Source organism: Myotis daubentonii, chromosome 6, assembly GCF_963259705.1.
Source record: "Myotis daubentonii chromosome 6, mMyoDau2.1, whole genome shotgun sequence".
Taxonomy (NCBI): Eukaryota; Metazoa; Chordata; class Mammalia; order Chiroptera; family Vespertilionidae; genus Myotis; species Myotis daubentonii.
The window spans coordinates 56,634,207-56,654,375 of NC_081845.1; the positions used below are offsets into that span (position 1 = coordinate 56,634,207).

At 37.1% G+C, this 20,169-nt stretch overlaps 1 protein-coding gene across 4 annotated transcripts in view; it reads left to right on the forward strand.

Moving 5' to 3' along the window:
- The window catches only part of CEP162 (centrosomal protein 162), a 76,922-nt gene that overhangs the window by 42,095 nt on the left and 14,658 nt on the right, over positions 1-20,169 (forward strand). For all 4 annotated transcript variants that reach the window (XM_059701039.1, XM_059701040.1, XM_059701041.1 and 1 more), the window contains 8 exons: positions 373-485; positions 2,946-3,051; positions 7,839-7,965; positions 9,391-9,554; positions 10,283-10,387; positions 13,377-13,589; positions 14,642-15,291; positions 17,985-18,126. In XM_059701039.1, coding sequence (XP_059557022.1) covers positions 373-485; positions 2,946-3,051; positions 7,839-7,965; positions 9,391-9,554; positions 10,283-10,387; positions 13,377-13,589; positions 14,642-15,291; positions 17,985-18,126 — 1,620 coding nt within the window. The remainder of the gene's footprint in view (positions 1-372; positions 486-2,945; positions 3,052-7,838; positions 7,966-9,390; positions 9,555-10,282; positions 10,388-13,376; positions 13,590-14,641; positions 15,292-17,984; positions 18,127-20,169) is intronic.

Genomic DNA, 20,169 nt, shown 5'->3' on the forward strand with positions numbered 1-20,169 from the left:
CAATGATAACACAAAATTTATGTTCCTATATATTTATGTACTTTCCTCTGGAGCACAGAGTTGGAATGCGATTATTCCTGCAGTCACTCACCCATTTACTCTTGTGAAATGCAGTATCTCATTCTGATCTTAGGCGCTTTGGCTTTGGGAATCACTGCAACTTTTTTTTAAAAAAATAAGCATTTTGGAAAGAACTGTTTTCAGATAGATTATCCTTCTATGATAATAAAGAATTTTTAAAAGATTTTGCTTACTCAAAAACTGAAGAAATTTTTTAAAACCTTAAAAATGGTTAAAGTGTATCTGTTATGAGCATATGTACTTATGTAAGTACTACTTTCAACTAAAATGTCATTTTCTATTTATAAAAAGGAAAATGAAAGATTGTATAATCAAGTGAAAGATCTCCAAGAACAAAACAAGAAAAATGAGGAACGAATGTTCAAGGAAAACCAGAGTTTATTCAGTGAGTTAGCTTCCTTAAAGTAAGTCCCTTTTAAGTTCTTAAAATAAAATACTTATACTACTTCTAAGCACTTTATTGTTATATTAAAAATACATTTAGTTATACTTAGAAATGAAAAACTTTTATACACTGATTTACAGTTTCATAACTTAGATATTTTGAATATTTAACAGATTTTTCTTTTGGTATTAGATGAGAAATACATACTATAAGTATTCAGCATATTTATATTTGAGTTTGGGATCACCTTCAGAAAACTGAACATATAATAGTCCTCTCGATCGATCATGAAGCCTGAGGTGCTTATGTAATGATAGTAGTGATAGCGCCTTTCATAATAACGCAAAACAAAAATCTTACAGTACCACTTACTGTCCTAGATCCGGTTCCATACAAGTAGAGTCTCAGATGGAGGTCTTTGTGGAGGTGATTCCTAGGGATAACTCAGGAGAAAAGGAGCAAGAGAAGCAAGATGAGGGATGGGCAGGGGGAGGGAAGGTAAGTAAGAGTGTGTTCTCAGCTGAGAGTGCCTTCATTCTGCTCTCGCCAGGAAGCTTGGGAGAACAGGTTGCACCACATAGTTGGTCCCCATTTGAAGCAAGAGAGGGCAGCCTTTTGTATCCCAAGCAAGTCTGTCACTGGCCATGAGGAGCCCAGGAAGTGGTTGAGGGATATCCTCTGGACCAGCGGTCGCCAACCTTTCAGACCTCATGGACCACTGGTTGGCGACCACTGCTCTGGACCAAGGGGAGGAGTTGCTGTTTACCTGAGGCATTTCTCCAGAGAAGGAGAACCTTGAGTTATCGACCAATACTAACCATAGTGAGCAGATGGAGCATGAGCACCTACTTAGGAAGATATTTCAGGTCTTTGGGATGTTATTACATCCAGCTTTCACATACTAAGTGAAAAAGCTGAATCCATAAACATGGGCATGCTAGGACACTTCTGCTTTTAGGAGATGACTACCAGTTGTGCATCATTTCACATAAACACCTAACTCTTAGGACTGCTCAGAAGAAGCTTCTGTGGCTGTGAATGTCATGAATGCTGTATTTATTCATACTTCCTGCTCTTTTTTAGTTGCTGTGAGATAACCTAGGGCAGTGGTTGGCAAACCGCAGCTCACGAGCCACATGCGGCTCTTTGGCCCCGTGGCATGGACCACGAAGTTTCAACCGCACTGTACGTGCGCACCCGCACGTGGTATTTTGTGGAAGAACCACACTCAAGGGGCCAGTTTGCCAACCACTGGCCTAGGACAAGCACGTCAAACTTAAAGGCTAACACAGGCCAAATAAACGAGGCATGCGGCCCGTGAGTTTGACATGCTTGATCTAGGGCAGTGGTTCTCAACCTTCCTAATGCCTCAACCCTTTAATACGATTCCTCATGTTGTGGTGACCCCCAACCACAAAATTATTTTCGTTGCTACTTCATAAGTAATTTTGCTACTGTTATAAATTGTAAATATCTGATACGCAGGATGTATTTAGGCGACCCCTGTGAAAGGGTCATTCGACCCCCAAAGGGGTTGCAACCCACAGGTTGAGAACCGCTGATCTAGGGTATAAGAGGCAGGGCTGCTGTTAGCTCATACCAGTGGTCGGCAAACTGCAGCTCACGAGCCACACGCAGCTCTTTGGCCCCTTGAGTGTGGCCACGAAGTTTCAATCACACTGTGCGTGCGTGCCCGCATGTTGTATTTTGTGGAAGAGCCACACTGAAGGGGCCAAAGTTTGCTGACCACTGGCTTATACTGATCTTTCATGGGAAATAGAAAAAGTGCACCTTCTAATAGACAGACAAAGCTAGAAGGTATAGAGGTTGGCAAGCAAGGCCACTTTTTTGTAAATTAGAAAAACAACAACTCTCCTTTTCACAGGTAAGTGCGACCCCATCCCAAGGGTAATAATCTGCACAGTTCTGATGCATGAAAGCTTTACATCTGCTTTCCTCACAGATATTTCAATAAAGTATTTAAAAATATTAGATCATATACTACCTGGCTATTAAAAGAGAGCTATTCCAGGGTCCAAAACTGAAACTCTAAATGAACTTTCATAATGAAATAAACGGTTTATTTTGTACATTAGGGTTAGATCATCATATATGGATTCTTAAACTTCTTATATAATGTCTCTGGGGGGAAAAAGCAGACAGAAAAATTGAGCCTAAGGTAAAAATAGTAGACTGTTTGGGTTTGTTAGTTGCCATGTGTATGATTGGCAATTTGTGTTTCTCAGAAAGGAGTCTAGAATGATGTGACAGGGAGCACACAGCACCACAGGAAATATGCAGCACATCTTTCTGTGACATTGATTTCTTCTTCTCTGGGAATTGAGAGGAAAGAATTTTATAGTTCTATTTTTAGTTAGTTTCAGTGACTCACATAGAGTTTTTAATTTTTAAAAATTGAAAATTTTGCATTGAAAAGAATGCCTTGTAAAAAAACATTTTTACTTTCAAAATAAATCAGAGAACAGATGCAAAGAAATCGTTTCCTGTCTCAGGTAGTTGAAGATTCAGAGCCCACCAGAAACCAGAATTTTACAGATCTGTTAACAGAACTACGCGTGGCACAGGTAAGTGGAATAAGGATTTTGACTATTAACAATAGTAAAGATTATTATTTTAAAAATTAGCATATGTATAAAAATCTTTGTAATTTATGAATAAGATCCTTTTATAAATTTCATACCACTTAAAAATTAAAAAATGTCAAAGATTAGCATTTAGCGCATACATGTAACCTTAATGTAGAGGAAACAATGTAATTCTGGCTTTATAGATGGCATCCTCTTTATAACAGCCTCTCTTCAGGCATTTATTATGTGGATCCATGTTAGAGGCTTAAACTTATTTAGTGTATGCATACATTATTTCAAACAGATTCCTCATGGAAAATGTACAGCTTAAATAGGAAAATAATTTGAAAATGATTGTTTACCTTAAAAACATAGTTGGCTTTTTAAGTGGACTACGCACTTATAGGGGGCAGAGACTATATCTATAAAGGTTTGTGTCTGACATACATACCACAAAGGTAAAATGGAATAGTTACTCCCTATTTTTTTCTTTATTTTTATTAATTGTATTGTAGTATTATAAAGAAAATGGCCTAGTATTTTATGGAGCAGTATTTATCAATAGGAGACACTTGGGGCAGGTTAATTCTGTTTTAAGTAGAACAATGTCCTGTATTACATAATTTTTATAAGCTCTGTCTGCAGTGCACCCACCAATCATTGTAAGAATAAAAACCACTGCCATGTTTTCAAACACTCCCTGTGGGAGGGCAGTTAATTCTCCCCATGAGAACCATAGCACTAAACTAAAAAGCCCTTCCACTCTATTTGAAGGATTATGAAAACTAGAAAAATTCCAATTACATATCACATTTTAATCAGAAATTTATTATATAAATTGAGGTTATGGTTATATAGAAATTTAAACATATACCATCTATAATAATAATAAAAGCATCATATGCTAATTAGACCAGATGACCTTCCAGACGAAGCCGGGGCTGTGAGGGAAGCCAGTGCTGGCAGCCAGGGGAAAGAAGGCCTACTCTTGCACGAGTTTCATGCATCAGGCCTCTAGTAGTTTAATAATTGATGTTTAACAGGTTTTTGTAGTATATAAAATGCAACTGCAAATACGAATCCATCAGAGAGCTTTCTTCAGATGCGTGTATGTACAGAATAACTATTGGATAGAGACAAGATACCAGGACATCAGGCGGCTACATCCTTCAGTGAAACAGTGCACTAGGAGAAAATCCACCCACCTTCATAAGGTGGCTGAGATGTCGAGTAAGCTTTTCTGTCTTCACTTGATCTCTAGATAGAGAAGGCGGAAAAGTCTCATCTGCTTGATGCCTGTGCTTTCCTGGTTCTTCAGTGTAAATATCATTTCTTCTGCCTTCATTTGTGTTTTAGTTTATGAATTGACATTACCTGCAGGGGATAGTCGTGCTCAAACAGCAGAAAAATAAACTGTGGTCCAGAATCAGTGATGATCCCTAATGTGTTAGAAGAAACAACGCAAAACAACTCTTAGAGGTATACAGCCTTAGTGAGCTCACACAGCATTCCTACAGATAAAATCCCGCTGACAATATGCTCACCCTGCAAAATTACAAAACCCAAAGAAGCAATCCACAATGAGCAGGCATGGGACGATTTAATAAACAGTAGGATTAGCACCCCAATAGAATTACTGAATAGACTATAAAATAAATAGCCTTAAAATTATTAAATATACTAAATAAATAAACTATGAGCAAAAGAAGGAAACAGACTAGGCAAATTCAGAGTAAAATAAACAACTTTTGAAATAAAACATATTCCTGAAAACTAAAATATAAGTGAGAAGTTAAATAATCGTATACAACTGTGGAAAAAATAGTAAACTAGACGATATATCTAAAGAACTTAGAATGAGACACAGAAAAATAGAGAAATGGAGATTATCAGAAATATGAGATGTTAGAGTATTTAGTATTTTTAAAAGGTAATGGCTGAACATTTTCTAGAAATTATAAGAGATGAATTCTCAAATTCAGGAAGCACAGTGAGTCCTACTTAGGATAAATAAGTTAAAAATCTATATCTAGGCCCATTATGGTGAAACTACCAAAGGCAGAGAAAACCTTAAAAGAAATTTTAAGAAAAAGAAAAGTGTTAGTTTAAGGTAAAAATTCTTTGGGGATTTGTTTATTTGTACAAATACCAAAAGGTGGGATGTAAATACCTTTATTTTTATTCCCTTTGGTATTCTATGTTTAAATAGTTTTAGAGCAAACATTATTCCTACTGGGATAAATCTGTAATATAATGATATTCACATCAAGTATACTTGTGTACAGTCTAATTTGTATCTTAAAAATACTAATTGGTTTAGTCTTAATATGTGAGTTGGTTCTTTATAAACTATGGATGGATACATACTAATAACAAAGGTCTTGAGCCCTTTCCTTTTAGTAACCAGGGTGGGGAGGAGAATGAGGCTGACCACAGGTCATTCATTCCATCAGTCTTTATCAAGCACCTGCCAGGTGCCAGGCACTCACACTGGCCTTGGACAAACAGTAGATAAAACAGGGTAGGCATGGACCTTGCTCATTAGGAACATATATTCTAGTGGGAAAGACAGATAGTAAGTAAACCAATGAAATACTGCACATAGTGGTCAATTCTTTGAAGAAAGTAAATCTATATATGTAAAAGCCTAAGTGACCATCCAACCATCCAACTGGTAGATATGCCGCATACCGACCACCGGGGGGCAGACGCTTAATGCAGAAGCTGCCGAGCAACAGCAACTTTGCAGAGTGCCCTCTCGTACTCCGGGACCCCTTGGGGGGATGTTGGACTGTCGGTTTTGAGCCGAGGGACCTCCCCTGCCAAAGGGACCCCGCTCACTCCACAGTCGCCTTTCGAGCCCTGGTGCTGCCCCGGGTGCAGCTGGCTGGGGAGGGACCAAGGGAGGTTGGCTTGAGGGCATGTCCAGCCCATCTTGCCCAATCCCACCCTGCCAGCCCTTCTAATTAATTTCCTTTCAATGTGCACGAATCCGTGCACCAGGCCTCTAGTGTAGAGAATAATGGTGGGTGGGGTGGGGGAAGGCAGTATCCAATTGGGTGGTTGAGGAGGCACTCTCTGAGAAAGGGATGTCTGAGTTGAGAGCTAAAGAGAAGCAGCAGCTAACTGCAAAGATCAATCCTTCTAGCCATGGGGAAAGCACAAGCCCTAAGTAAAAAATGGCTTACCTTCCAGAAGCAGAGGCCTCTGAGGCAGAAGTGGGTGAGTCAGGACGAGAGTGATGGAAGGTAAGACCAGAGAGGCAGGCAGAGGCCCTATCTGGATGTCTCCCAGTACAAGGGAGGGGAAGTACTTGGATTGACGTGGGCATACTGGCCTTCTTACTGGTGGGAAGTCTCAGTCCCTGGACAGATACAAGCATAAAATGGACATCCATTTAAGCAGTGATTGCATGTTTGAACTCAAGATGTTTAAAGTTCCTTTGAATTCTAAAATTCTATAATGCTATGAAGTAGACACTACGAGAGAACATTTCTAAGTTGGCTGAATTAATTAAACAAAACAAAGGGTATTTGTAGAAAGATACTTGAGCATTCAAAAACTCATTGCTCTCCTGAAAAGACATCTGCAGAAGATGAAACAGTGAAATGATTCAGTTTAAGTCTGTGATGCAGATAGAAACCAAGATCATATATAAGACTAGATTTTAAATTGTAAGGAAATATAATTTGTAAGAATTTTTATTTTGGAACTTAACTATATCAAGTTTACTGCCATGAGCCCAAGAATTCAATTTAGTGTACATTTATTATCTGCCATGTGCTTAGCCCCATAATGTAAACAGGTAGTAATAAATCAGTCTGGATCCTCAGAGAGCTTTCAGCCTAATAAAGAGAAAGGGCATGTACACAAACAGAAAGTAACAAATGCTCTACTAGAGGTAGAGTGAAAGTTTGCGGGTGCGCAAGGGAGGGAATAATCAGGAATAGCCCCATCTGAACTAAGCTTTGAAGGAGAGGTATGATTTTGTCAAGCAGCAGGATCGGGGCCATTGAGAGGAGTGTGGAACGTAGGGCATATTGAGAATTCACTCCACGTTTTTTTTGATGTGCCAACCATATATCAGGTGGTGATGAGTGTTGTTAGAAGAAAATAAAGCATTATACCTGGGAGCCAGAATAGGGGTTGCTATTTTAGAGAGTGATCAGGGAAGGTCTTCCTGGGGCTTCATTTGAACAGAATTCCTGAAAAGTGAAGGAGCAAGCCACCTGCTATCTGGGGGCACAGGAAATAGTAAGTGCAAACACATTGGAGTAGGAGTGTGCTGGGCGTGTTCAAAGAACTAGGAGGTCTCGGGGGAGTGGAGTGGGAGGGGGCAGATTGTAGTAGGTGCAGTCAGAAATGTGAGCAAGGCTGCTGTATGTGACATTGAAGGTCATGGTAAGGACTTTGGGTCCTTGGAGGATGGCAGCCAGAGAGTTTCAAACAAAGGAGTGATATTAACGGACTCTCTAAAGCAATCCTCTGGCTACTGTGAGGAGAATAGACTATGGATGCTGAGAGTGGAAGAGGCAGGTTATTGCAGTATCCAGAAGTTAGAACAGTAGATGAGAAGGTCTTTCAGGTTGTATTGAGTTAGATTATTAGAGCTGATTCTAGTAGGCTGTGGGGAGCTATTAATAATTTGGGGTGTGTGTGTGATAAAATCAGAGCTAAAATTTAGGAAAGATAATTAGGATTTGTAATAGATTATGTGAAAGAGACTATGCTACAATTTATGTTGGTTTAAAAAAATTTGCTTTGGTATTTCTATGAATATCAAGAAAGAAAAAAACAGTTTATTGGAAGACATCAAAAGACTGAAACAAGACAAACAAGCTCTTGAAGTAGACTTGGAAAAAATGAAGAAAGACAGAGACCATGCCAGAGATCAGGTTGCTTATGTCACAGGTAACACACTGAGCTAAAACAGTTCACCTTTATACTCATAGCTGTTTAATCGGGAATTTAAGTAATAGCATATGGACAGTATAATCAAATGCTATTCCTTGAAATACGTGTAATGTTAGAAACTTTTTTTAAATTAGTAATAGGTATGTGTATTTGATTGGCTTTATCAGGGATAATGATAAGATCAAAGAAAATCAAGGTCTAATTTTTAATTTTCAGCATTAGTTGTTTACATCTGTCATCCCAGCTAGATTGTGACCTTTCAGAGGGTCTGGTCTGCCTTTTTATCCCCGGGTCTAAAATGTAGGCTCTCAGGTATTTGCCAAAGAACAAATAACACTGCACTGTGTTTGTAGAAAACACAAGGATAAATATGGCATTTTCTACCAGGGAAAAGAAGAGAAAGTAAGAGAAGAATAAAAAAGTTTAATATGAAACAATTACAAATAAATATGAGTCAGGGTGCTAAGCAAGAGTTTCAGGGAGGTGTGGCATTTGAGCTGGGTCCTGGCAGAGGGTAAGATTCAGAAGTGAAGAACAGGCTGCTGTTCTAGTGTTTCATGAGCATGATGCTGAGTGCACTGTGGGTTGGATGGCAGAACATAGGGCCAGAAAGGTAGATCAGAAGTTCTTGTTTGCCAAAGTAAAGGTATTTCCTCTGCAATATTATTATCTCAGTACAAGATATGTACAATAAAAGTCACTTACCTGTTTGTAAGGAAATTATACTTATTTTCCTCATCTGTAAGAAGAGAATAAGAATGAAAGCCATCATATAAGTTGTGTTAAAATCATGCATGGTAAGCATCTACTAATGTTTGCTATTGTTACTTTTTAAATAATTGTAGGAATGCTCTATTTTTATTATATCTTGAATCCAATATTTATTTTTCCATGGAAACAGGTTTACTTTTTAAAAAATATATTTTATTGATTGTTTACAGAGAGGAAGGGAGAAGGAGAGGGATAGAAAGTTAATAACATCAATGAGAGAGAAACATCGATTCAGCTGCTTCCTGCACACTCCCTAACTCCCTACTGGGGATGTGCCCGCAACCAAGGTACATGCCCTTGGCTGGAATCGAACCTGGGACCCTTCAGTCCCCAGGCCGACACTCTATCCACTGAGCCAAACCGGTTAGGGCACAAGTTTACTTTTATAATGAAAGTCAGTGGGAAGATAATTGATGTATCGAAAATGTCTACATAGCTAACTTCGCTAAGTTTGCGGATTTAAGATTAAGAACACAGTTTTCATCTCCCTTTATTAATAAGTTAAATTAGACACTACCTTGCATCTCATCAGTGGTTTTTGCCTCTTATTTTTTCATAATGCTTTTATTAGTTAGGCATTGTTTTTCATTTAAAATCTTTAATTTTCATATTTTGAAAAATCAGTTGTTATTGAGTTATTTTATCCGATAGGTGAAAAATTATATGAAATAAAAATTTTAGAAGAAACACATAAACAAGAAATTAGTCGTTTGCAAAAAAGAATACAGTGGTATGCAGAAAATCAGGAACTTCTGGATAAAGATGCAGTTCGACTTAAAGAAGCAAATGAAGAAATTGAGAGGCTCAAACTTGAGGTAATAGATCATTTAGAGTGTATTTCTGTGGGTCCACCCTATTGCATTCAACAGTTTTTCTTAGCCTTATGTCATTAATACTCTAAATTCTTGAACTAAAATAGCTGGTTTGGGTTTGCTTTTAGATGTGTAGTCTAGTTTAGATTATTCTGCAAATAGATCCAAGCTCCTTATCATGACCTGTCAAGTTCCCACGTGGTCTGCACTCTGCCTGCTCTTCAGCCTCATCCAAACCACACTTCCACAAACCATTCTCCCTCAGCCACACCACAGCACTCACTGATTCTTGAACATGCCAAGCTCATACCACTTGTTGCCTTCACCTAGATTACTCTGTCCTTGGTTTTCCTTTGGCTCTCCTTGTTCAGGTCGCAGCTCAAATTTCTACTCCCCAGAAAGACCTTTCCTGACCACCTTATCTAATGTAGCTGCCAATCTTGTCCTCTCTGACCCTTTCTTCCCATTCCTTCACTCTTTTTTTTTTTCTTCAAGGCACTCTCTGAGGTTATTTTGTTATTAATTTATTAGCTTATCAACTCTCTCCTTCCACTAGAGCATAAGCACCAAGAAAGCAGGGACCTGGTTTGGCTTGTGCACCCCCACCTTGCCAGCACAGTGCCATGTCTGTAAATTAATAAATGAATGAATAAACTCCATTGTGCTTTCCTCCTTGTGTTTCCCGGGTGTGTTTTAAATATGCTTCTTTACACGTTTTTACTTATTGATAGGCTGAGAAACTGAAAGCTGAATTTGGAAATCCATCTCTTCAGAGGAAGACACATTTAAAAGATAAAGCAGCTGATGCCAAAAAAATTCAGGACCTAGAGCGACAAGTATGTGTTCAGGGTAAATTTTCATTAAGGTATACGTAGAGTCTATTGTGTTTTTTCTTGTTTCAGTTTCTATAAGATGTGGTAATATAAAACTGCCCCTACTTGACATACGTATTTAAAATAATATTAATAAAAGTAGTAAACAATATCATTTTATATAATCTATAGTTTATGCGTAAAGAGTTAAACTTGTGTGCCTCATTGGCTGGTAGACATATTGAGGACAGGTTATTTTACATCAGCTCTATTAGACATGAAGGAAGAGGAAGCAGAATTTAGAAACTTGGTGTAGAGCTGGGAACATGTTGGCAATGCTAGGAAGCATTACCAGACTCCCTGGGAACAGAACATTCAGCACCCAAAGAGCTGGCGATAATTTTGAGCTCTTACTCATTATTTAGGCTTAAAAATAATCATTTCCTAGTTAGTGTAACTGGGGGACCTTTGTCAAAAATCATATAGTGATTTTTATTATGATAAAGATTTTTTTTTTCATTGAAGTAGTTTTGTGGGGTGGAATATTTATTAGTTAATGTTTTCCTTCTGTTTTTAAACTTTCTATAATTAGTTTTTTCTATTCATAACTAAATATTAAAATAAGGTATTCCAGCCCTGTTGATGGAGAGCATGAGTTTTCAGTCAAGTAATGACACTTAAGTGTATGGCTATTATTCCATCACAAACCCCAAACTGTGAGGTCATCACTAAGCTGAATATTATTTCAGTTTTATGAGAAGAAGGAAAACGAAGCAAAAAGTTACCTCTGTTACTTTTATAGGCTCTGTTCTTATATTAAAAGGTATGACTTGGAGTGTGATTCAGTTCCCGGAAAGGAACCACAAGGTGATCTGAAGAGCTAGAAATATTCTGAAGTAACCAGGATTGCTGGGCTCTTTTTCAGTGCTTAGATTTAGATTAGCCATCCAGATTTGTGAGAGAAACAAAACCAAAGAAAATACCTCTCTAATAGATACATTTATTTTAAAAGAAATAATATAGAACTGAATGTGTGAGAAAAATATTAAGCATGCTTAATAGCAAAATTAAGATGTGAAATGGTGACAATGACCAGAAATATGCTTTACAAAAGGAACCTCCCTCTTTTTTAAAAATCTTTGTTGTTGAAAGTATTACATATGTCCATTCCCCCCTCATAACCTTCCTCTTTTATTAACACTTCCATTAAAAATGTATTAGTGTCATCTTCGATTATATCTTTCTAAAATATTATCAGTAGTATTTTGTATAGTTGGCTGCATGTACATTTTAGATATTATTAACTATTCCCATGAACATTTCTATCTTGATGTTAAACCTTAATACTTATTTTATAATCAAGGTATATTATGTATATTCAGGCTCATTTTGGAGCCATATATTCTGAAATAGCTTAATTACAGAATAATATATCTCCTTTTCTAAATAGCACATAAGTAAAAATGGAGCTAATTAAATGCATATTATAGTGAAAATCAAATTATATGCATTTGTTCATACTTTTATTTAATAGATATTCCAGTGAGAATTTTTAAAATTTTTTTTACTTTGTATGGCAGCCACACTAGTATCAGTGATTAAAGAATAATATTAAAAAGCAAAATTAAAGAAGGTAAAAATATACATTTCAAGATATCAAAATCAGATTGAAAATATTTCTTAAAATTTTAAAGGAATGCATTGTTAAATATGTTAAGAGTTAGATCTTTTCTTTTTAATACATTTGGTGTATATGTATATACCCTTATATGCTTACATCTAATGGAAATAACTAGGTTTTAAATACCAGAGGAAGGAAAGCTTTAACAATTTTGTAGACAAATAAGTTATCAATATTTATATCTGAATACATCCCAGTTTATGGTACATCTGTGACTGTGCAAGCAGTTTTTATGAATGGAAATATCTGCTGTTAACTTTGCAAATGATGTGACCCTTCAATACCTAACATGAACGATGTTCAATTTATAAACAGGATGCTGAACACCAGCAACCCATCTTACCTTAAGGGAGGTAGTTTCTGAGACCAGCTCAAAATAAAAGACAGTAATATCAAGCCTCCCTAGATGGTGGGCACGCTGCTAAGCCCTTTACCAAAATAAACGTCATTTGTTCCTCACTTAATTGTATCAATGCCATGAAACTGGTATTATCATCCCCATTTTGCCAATGAAGCAGCAGAGATTTTGAGGAGTTGACGCAGGTCATAAAGCTACAGGCACAGTCTTAACAGCAAATGTGCTCTAGCTGCACAGACTGTCTCTTAGGTGCTATTTATTTATTTGATTGCATACTCAGAGACTAGAAACTGTTAAAAGAATATTGGTTTAGGATATGTTTTCCAAAGATATCTTAACCATAATACCGTTAACAAAGAAGGAATACACACATATGAATATATAAAATCAAACTCTAATTTCTGTGGGCCCTGGTGCCATTCTCTTCTCCAGGAAGATGTTGTTGTTTTTATACGCTAAATGGACATTTTTGTCATCTAATCCTTCTTCCTAATTGAAGTCATTTTAAAATAGGTTATACTTCATTTGGAGGGGGTTAGGGTAGGATGGAGATTCTTGCAGGAAGGGGCATGCTTATTGCAATAAGTTTGCACATTCATGTGCATATAAGTAATATTTCAGTCAATAGCCAGCATAACTACCATTAGAGGAGATCTGTAGAAAAAAGGCGGGAAAAGAGCTTTGTCCTCAAAAAGACTGATTATTAATAGTAAAATAGTCCCAAGATCTGTTTCAAATGAATATAAGATGATTTCTATAAATCCACCAGTAATTAATTAGATATTATACTGTAAGATTTTTTAATCAGACAATCTAAGGTTGTAAAATTTGAAATTAATTTGTGCTTTTGTGCATTCAGTTCAGTCGTGAGATACGATATAAGTATCTCTGACATAACTGATATAGCGTAATCTATATTAAACTGCTTAATTATATATTTGTAAACTTACATATATACAAAAATGTTTTACTAGGTTAAGGAAATGGAAGGAATTCTAAAGAGAAGATATCCTAATTCTTTACCTGCTTTAATATTGGCTGCATCAGCAGCCGGTGATACAGTAGATAGAAACACAGTGGAATTTATGGAAAAAAGAATTAAAAAACTAGAAGCCGATCTGGAGGGCAAAGATGAAGAAGCAAAGAGAAGCCTTCGTACCATGGAACAAGAGTTTCAGAAAATGAGGGTAAGTGCCGTGAAGATGGGACGCAGATGGACCATGGGACAGACACTTCTTAGGCCTCATCTTAACAGATAGCTCTAAACATCCTTTCTCACAAAACCTGTACCTTGAGTGTCAGCTGCAAAAGCAACCTAGATTCATCCTATCTTTTTGTCCCCCTTCAGTAACTTATTTCAAATGTGAAATAATCAAGCACAGGATAATCTTTACATGAGCCCCTCTCAGTGATACTAGAGTCAGTGTAAATTAAGTCATGAAAAGGCAGAATAAAGCATCTCTGATATATATTCAGTATAAAATATTTTAATTGCTATGCTTGAAAATATTTCCACTGAAATTTGCATGTTCAAAGGCCCATTACTACAGGGGTCATAGGACATCGGAACTGTTGCCATGACACTCTCCTCACCAGGCTGTGAACTTTTTGAAGTCAAGAACTGAGTTTCTCTATCCCTAGAATCTGGCCCAAGTGCCTGGAAAGCAGTGATAGCAAAATAAATATTCATTGAATGAATGAGCAAACACTATCAGTGTCTCTTTCCACAGAGTAAACTATTGAGGTTATTTCATTTATAATAAAAATCTCCAGGATACAAATTTTAACCTAACTTACTTAACTCCATATGAGATTTCTAAATTGCTATTAGGAAGCTGAAAATGTTCTATACCTTAAAGACTTCAGTATCCCCAATCGCTTTTCCTGTTTATCCTCAAAGAGTATATAGTTTGTCAATTTGCATAGAGAAGGGTATACAATAATAGCTTTGATTGTAAGGTTTAAAATAAGCACTGGGGATACAAAAACGTGTAAGTTAATGTTTATGAAGCAACATTAATTCTGAAATTGTGTAACATATATTGAGACTATATAATGTTATGCCCTTCAAAGATTAGGACTTTGATACATTTGGCTCAAGGAACACTGAGTTGGAGGCATCACAGTGTGTAATGAGTGCCTGTAAAAAGGAATTGGTAGGTCCTGGTAGGATACAGGGCTTCAGTAACTAATGAAATATTTAGCAGTGGTTTGACATTACATGGATTCTTTTCTTCAGATTCAGTATGAACAGAGACTAGAGGAACAGGAGCAGCTGCTTGCTCACAAATTGAAGGCAGCATCCCAGAACCAACATGACAACTCCTCCAGGGTTAAAGCACTGGAGAAAGAACTTCACGACATTAAGGAAGCCCATGAAATCACTGTAAGAAACCTTGAAGCTGAAATAGACACGTTTAAACAACAGAATGCTGAGTTAGAACTCAAGAAAAATAGAGATGATAATGATTTCCAGTCTATCGAATTCCAGGTGGAACAGGCTCATGCTAAAGCTAAACTGGCAAGACTCAATGAGGAGCTGGCGGCAAAGGGGAGAGAAATACAAGACCTTTCGAAAACTGTGGAGAAGCTTCAGAAGGAGAGAAGAATGATGCTATCCAGTCAGCACTCCAAGGGGAGGGAGGAAATGACTGCAAAAAGGGTAAAGAAGGAGGTTTCTCACGCAGGTAAAGGAAGTGCCAACTCCTTCCCTGGAACCCTGGATGGCAAGCTTTACCAGCCACATACTTTCACTGATTCCCACATTTCAGAGGTTTTGCAAGAAAACTGCAGATTGAAAAATGAACTGGAGAAAGTAATTGTGGAGAGGAATGAGTTGAAGATGAAATCTGACATAGCTATGAACCAGTTTGAGAATTCCATGAAAAGGTAAAATGTAAATTTGTTAATATGTGGAGACAAAAGATAAGTTTTTTAATTATAAGATGTATTTCCTCTAGATAATTAGTTATACCCTGAACTGAATTTTAAGAAGTAGTATTACATTGCTAAGCATAGATCTCTTTCATTTTGGAACCAGATTCTGATGAACCTGAATCTCCATGTGAACCCACACCATGTCCTGGGCTGACCAGTCTTGTCTTTTCTGCAAGAATTCAGATGGTGCTAGTGGGCCTTCTGGCAAATGAATGTCATTATTTGTAATTGCCATAGGCAGATTCCTTTCAAAAACAGCTTTTAGGAAAAAGGGGTGACATTCGAAGAGGACAGGGTCCTTTTTTCCAGAATAACTCTTCCAAATTAATCTTGTGGTCACATTCATTCATCTTTCCTCCTCAGAATCTCCAAGTACTATCGCTGTCTTTCCTCTGAGGTTTCCAACATGCTCAATTTTTTTGCCTGATCACACCAAGTTCTGATCCCCTTTCTCTGTCTTTCTGTACCAATTTCCCACAAGTAGCTTCTTCTTTTTTCCCCATGTGGCTCTCCTCATCATTCTTTCAAACCTGGTCTCTCAGTAATGACTTTTCCCAGCCCAGGGGGGTTGTCTCCATCCTCGTTGTCCTTGACATTGTCCACTGTGCTGCTTTCTTGAGTGGTTCCCTCCCTAACCTCCATGATTTGGCCACTCTGACTAAAACTTTTTTTTCTGTTCATTTTAATTGACTCATGACTTCTCTTTATTCTCCCTCCTCAAAAATCAGACTTTCTAAGCCTGACTTGCTGAATTTCTTCACTGCCTTATGCGTGTTTATGTTTCAAGTCCTGCCTCTTCCACAAAATATTTCCTAGACCTTCCCAGGAAATTGCCTGCCTCTGCCTTTGAGCTCTTATGTAATTTATAGACCACGAAACACTAATCATAACTCTATCTTGTAGCTCCTTGAGAACTGATTTAGGATTATACTTCTTTTACAACCTGTAAACACAATAGCTTTGAGTGTGAGAGTTAAATCTTTAGGTGTACAAAAATGTAATTTAATTTTTTAAAAATATATTTTTATTGATTTTTACAGAGAAGAAGGGGGAGGGATAGAGGATCAGAAACATCGATGGGAGAGAAACATCGATCAGCTGCCTCCTGCACACCCCAACTGGGGTTGTGCCCGCAACCAAGGTACATGCCCTTGACTGGAATCGAACCTGGGACCCTTCAGGCCGACGCTCTATCCACTGAGCCAAACCGGTTAGGGCTAATTTAATGTTTATAAATATAATTTACATATTGAATATACAGTAACACACTTGGAAGATTAGGATGTCAATACATTTGACTACTCAAGGAACACAGAGTTAGAGGCATCACAGTGTGTAATGAGTTCTTGAATTAAGGAAGAGTTAGGTCCTTGTAGAATACAGGCAAAATGAGCATAGGAAGCAGAATGAGCACAGATAATACCTAACATGTTGAGGTTTATTGATTGATTGGTGGTGACCTCTCCTTGAGTCATCATGGTAACCATATTGCTTCCACGTTGAAACTTTTTCTATAGTCCCGAATGTGATAGTATCAATGAAGCTATTTGTAAATAATCACATTCTTTCCTAGAAATAATTTAAAATTCAGGGTTTGTTTTCTATAAATTTTTCTATACACATTTATAATTTTTGAGTATTGTTAATCTGTTTCTCAGACAGCTCTGGGTCTGAGAATCGAGATATAACCTTCCCTGGTTCCAGATTCAGGCAGTTTTTTATTATGAGCACTATACCATGGGTGCTTCAGATTTTTATGCTTTTCTTAGGACCCTAATCACATAGTTTCCATTTAAGAGATTTTCATATAATCAAATGAGCAACTGATATATATTTGTTTATAGTTTTGGAATTGTTATGTTAATAGGTATCAACAGTGATTTACTAAATATCTGCTTTGATTAAAATCCTGTCATTTTCAAATAATATTTCCAATAAGAGAGGAAATACTTAGCTATAAGTAATGTATCAGCTCTTTAGTTGTAACTTCACCATTTACTAAACTGCCTCTGAATGCATAAATTTTGTCACAGAGACAAATGAATAGTCTCTCATACTTAACAGTACAAATTAATTAGGTTCAGTTATCCTGTGTCCTGAGAATTACTGTAAAAATAATTTTATTCTCGCAACATGCAACTCGCCCAGAGTCATACGCATAGGCCAGAAACTGGAGAATGTTGCCTAGGCAAAGCATTGGAGTTTTTCAAGGGAACAGTTGTGATTATCCAAATAACAATCTGGTCAAGAAATCTTAGTCTTTCTGAAAAGACAAGACAGACCCTCTGCTTTAAATCCAAACAGAACATTTAGAACGTTCAATTCCCTCAGAAAGTGCAGCCCCACGCTGGGGATAGAGTGGAAGGCCTGCCCTGGAGTCTAAGGTTCAGATGTGCTGGCTCGAACCACAGGTCTGCAGCTTACTGATCTGGGTCCTAGATACATTCTTCTCTCCTAAACTCAGTCAGTAATTGTGAGCTCGTGGAGTGGTTCTAGGCAGTAAGTAATGTGTGAGTCCCCTAGCACAATGCAGTGGATACTGGTGCCCTCTCTCCCTTTGCTTCTTACACTGCTGTTGTGCTAGCTTCTGAATTAACGGTTGAAGAGCTGCTTTTATGTGTGGTTTTCTTTCATTTGCTCTAAAGGGTCAAGGAAGACACTGCAGCACACATCACATCTCTCAAAGCATCTCATCAGAGGGAAATAGAGAAACTCCTTTGCCAAAACGCAGTAGAAAATTCCTCTTCCAAAGTAGCTGAATTAAATCGTAAAATAGCAACTCAAGAGGTAGGTGACTTTAACAAACTTTCTTAGACTTCAATGTGATTTTTTTTTTCAGTGCTGTTAACAGAACATTAATTTGGAAATATTTTAACTTCACTTCGGTATGTTGGTGATAGAAATGGTGGTGTTGGCTTGATTTTATGTTTATGAGGATGCCATTGCCATATGTTTAACTATTCTAAAGTTATACTCTAAATAAGTGTTTTATGGTACAGTTTCATCCCTACATTTCTCAAGTAGATCTTCTAAGTAGGTGTTAATGGATGGGTGAGGGCTGTGTCTAATGTGATTGTAACCTTAGTACCTGAACTTGAATGTTAAACACCTCCCTTTACCCCAAGTCCCAACTGACAAGTAATTGTCCTGGTCATTCTTGCCCCATTACCTTTTATTCATTAAACAGATAATGATTCTGGGTCTATAGATAGGCACCTGGGATAAAATAATGAACAGAGAGATCTAAATTAGTCTTTTTAAAATTATGACAGGGTATGCTGACAGGGTATACATTTCCTCAAAAGTGTCTTACTGTGTATATCTACTCAGATACCTATGAATATCTACCCTGTGGCCCTTCTTCTATGGTGTTAGTAAGTTGAAAAAACACATAGCATTAGGAAGGTAGGGGATGGAGGGGGTAAGGGAGAGAGATCAACCAAAGGACTTCTATGCATGCATATAAGCCTAACCAGTGGACACAGACACCAGGGAGGTTGGGGGCCATTGGGGGGATAAGGACACATATGTAATAACTTAATCAATAAAGAAAAAAAAAACAGCATTAAAATAGAATGTGCAGCTTACTTTCAAATGGTGTATCCAAAAAAAAAAGAAAATGTAGCAGAAGGTTAACAGTTGGTAATTCAAGTTGAAGAATCATCTATTTTGTAGGTTTTAATTTTAACAAACAATTATATCTTGCCCTGGGTTAGGTCAGTTGGTTGTTGCATCGTCCCATACACCAAAAAGGTTTCAGGTTAAATTTCTGGTCAGAGCAGATAACTAGGTGTGGTTTCAATCCCCAGCCGGGGTAGGTACGGGAGGCAGCTATTCGTGGTTCTCTCTCTCCCTAATATCAATAAAAAACATCCTCGGGTTAGGATTAAAAATAAAAGACATAATTATTTCACCACCACCTTTCCTACCTATAATTATTTAGTAGAATCTTAATTAAAAAACAAATCCTCCAGTTGAGGAAGTTTGAATATTGGCTATATGTTAGATGTTATGAAATTATTGTCAATTTTTTTGGTGTAAAAATGTTACTGTGTTTTTTTGAAGAAAATACCCTTTAAGGAAATGCATGTTGAAGTATTTGGGGTACTTAAAGGTGAAATGTAATGAGGTCTATAATTTAGTCTCAGCTCAGAAATAACTGTGACTGTTTTTAATACTCAAATGAAAGAGATTTAAAGTGCTTTTCAAAAGTAACCCTTATATAGACTTGTGGATAAGCTCTGTGGTCTTTTTCCTCATAAGAGTGGGTGTTAGTGTGCAGTGTAAACATTATATCAAGTGATTATATAGTAAGGAGCGGTCTAAGAGGTGGGAAAAGTAGTATCATTATGCCCTAGTGCCATAAATACATTGTTTTCCCAGATTTCTAAATATAATATTGCAAATTTTGAGTTAAATGGAAATCATCATAGTCTGATCATAAAAACAGTAAAAGTAAAACATTAGAGATAAGAGATGAATTTTTCCTGTTTTTTCAGTTTCTTGTTAGAAATATTGTGTTATTTCCATTTATTTGTCTAAAAGTATGAGACTAACATTTATTTCACAGATATTAAGCTTGTGTTATCTTTATTTAGTCAATAGCTCTTTAATAAAAGCTAATATTCTACTTAATCACAAAGTATAAAGATAATATTGGCCACTTTCTTCAAAATGCTTAGACTTTTTAAAAATCATTATTGATTTTTAGAATGAGAGGAACACTGATCGGTTGCCTCCCACAGGTGCACTTGCCCTAACCAGGGATCTAACCTGCAACCTAGGTATGTGGCCCTGACTGGGAATCAAACCCACTACCTGTGGTGTATG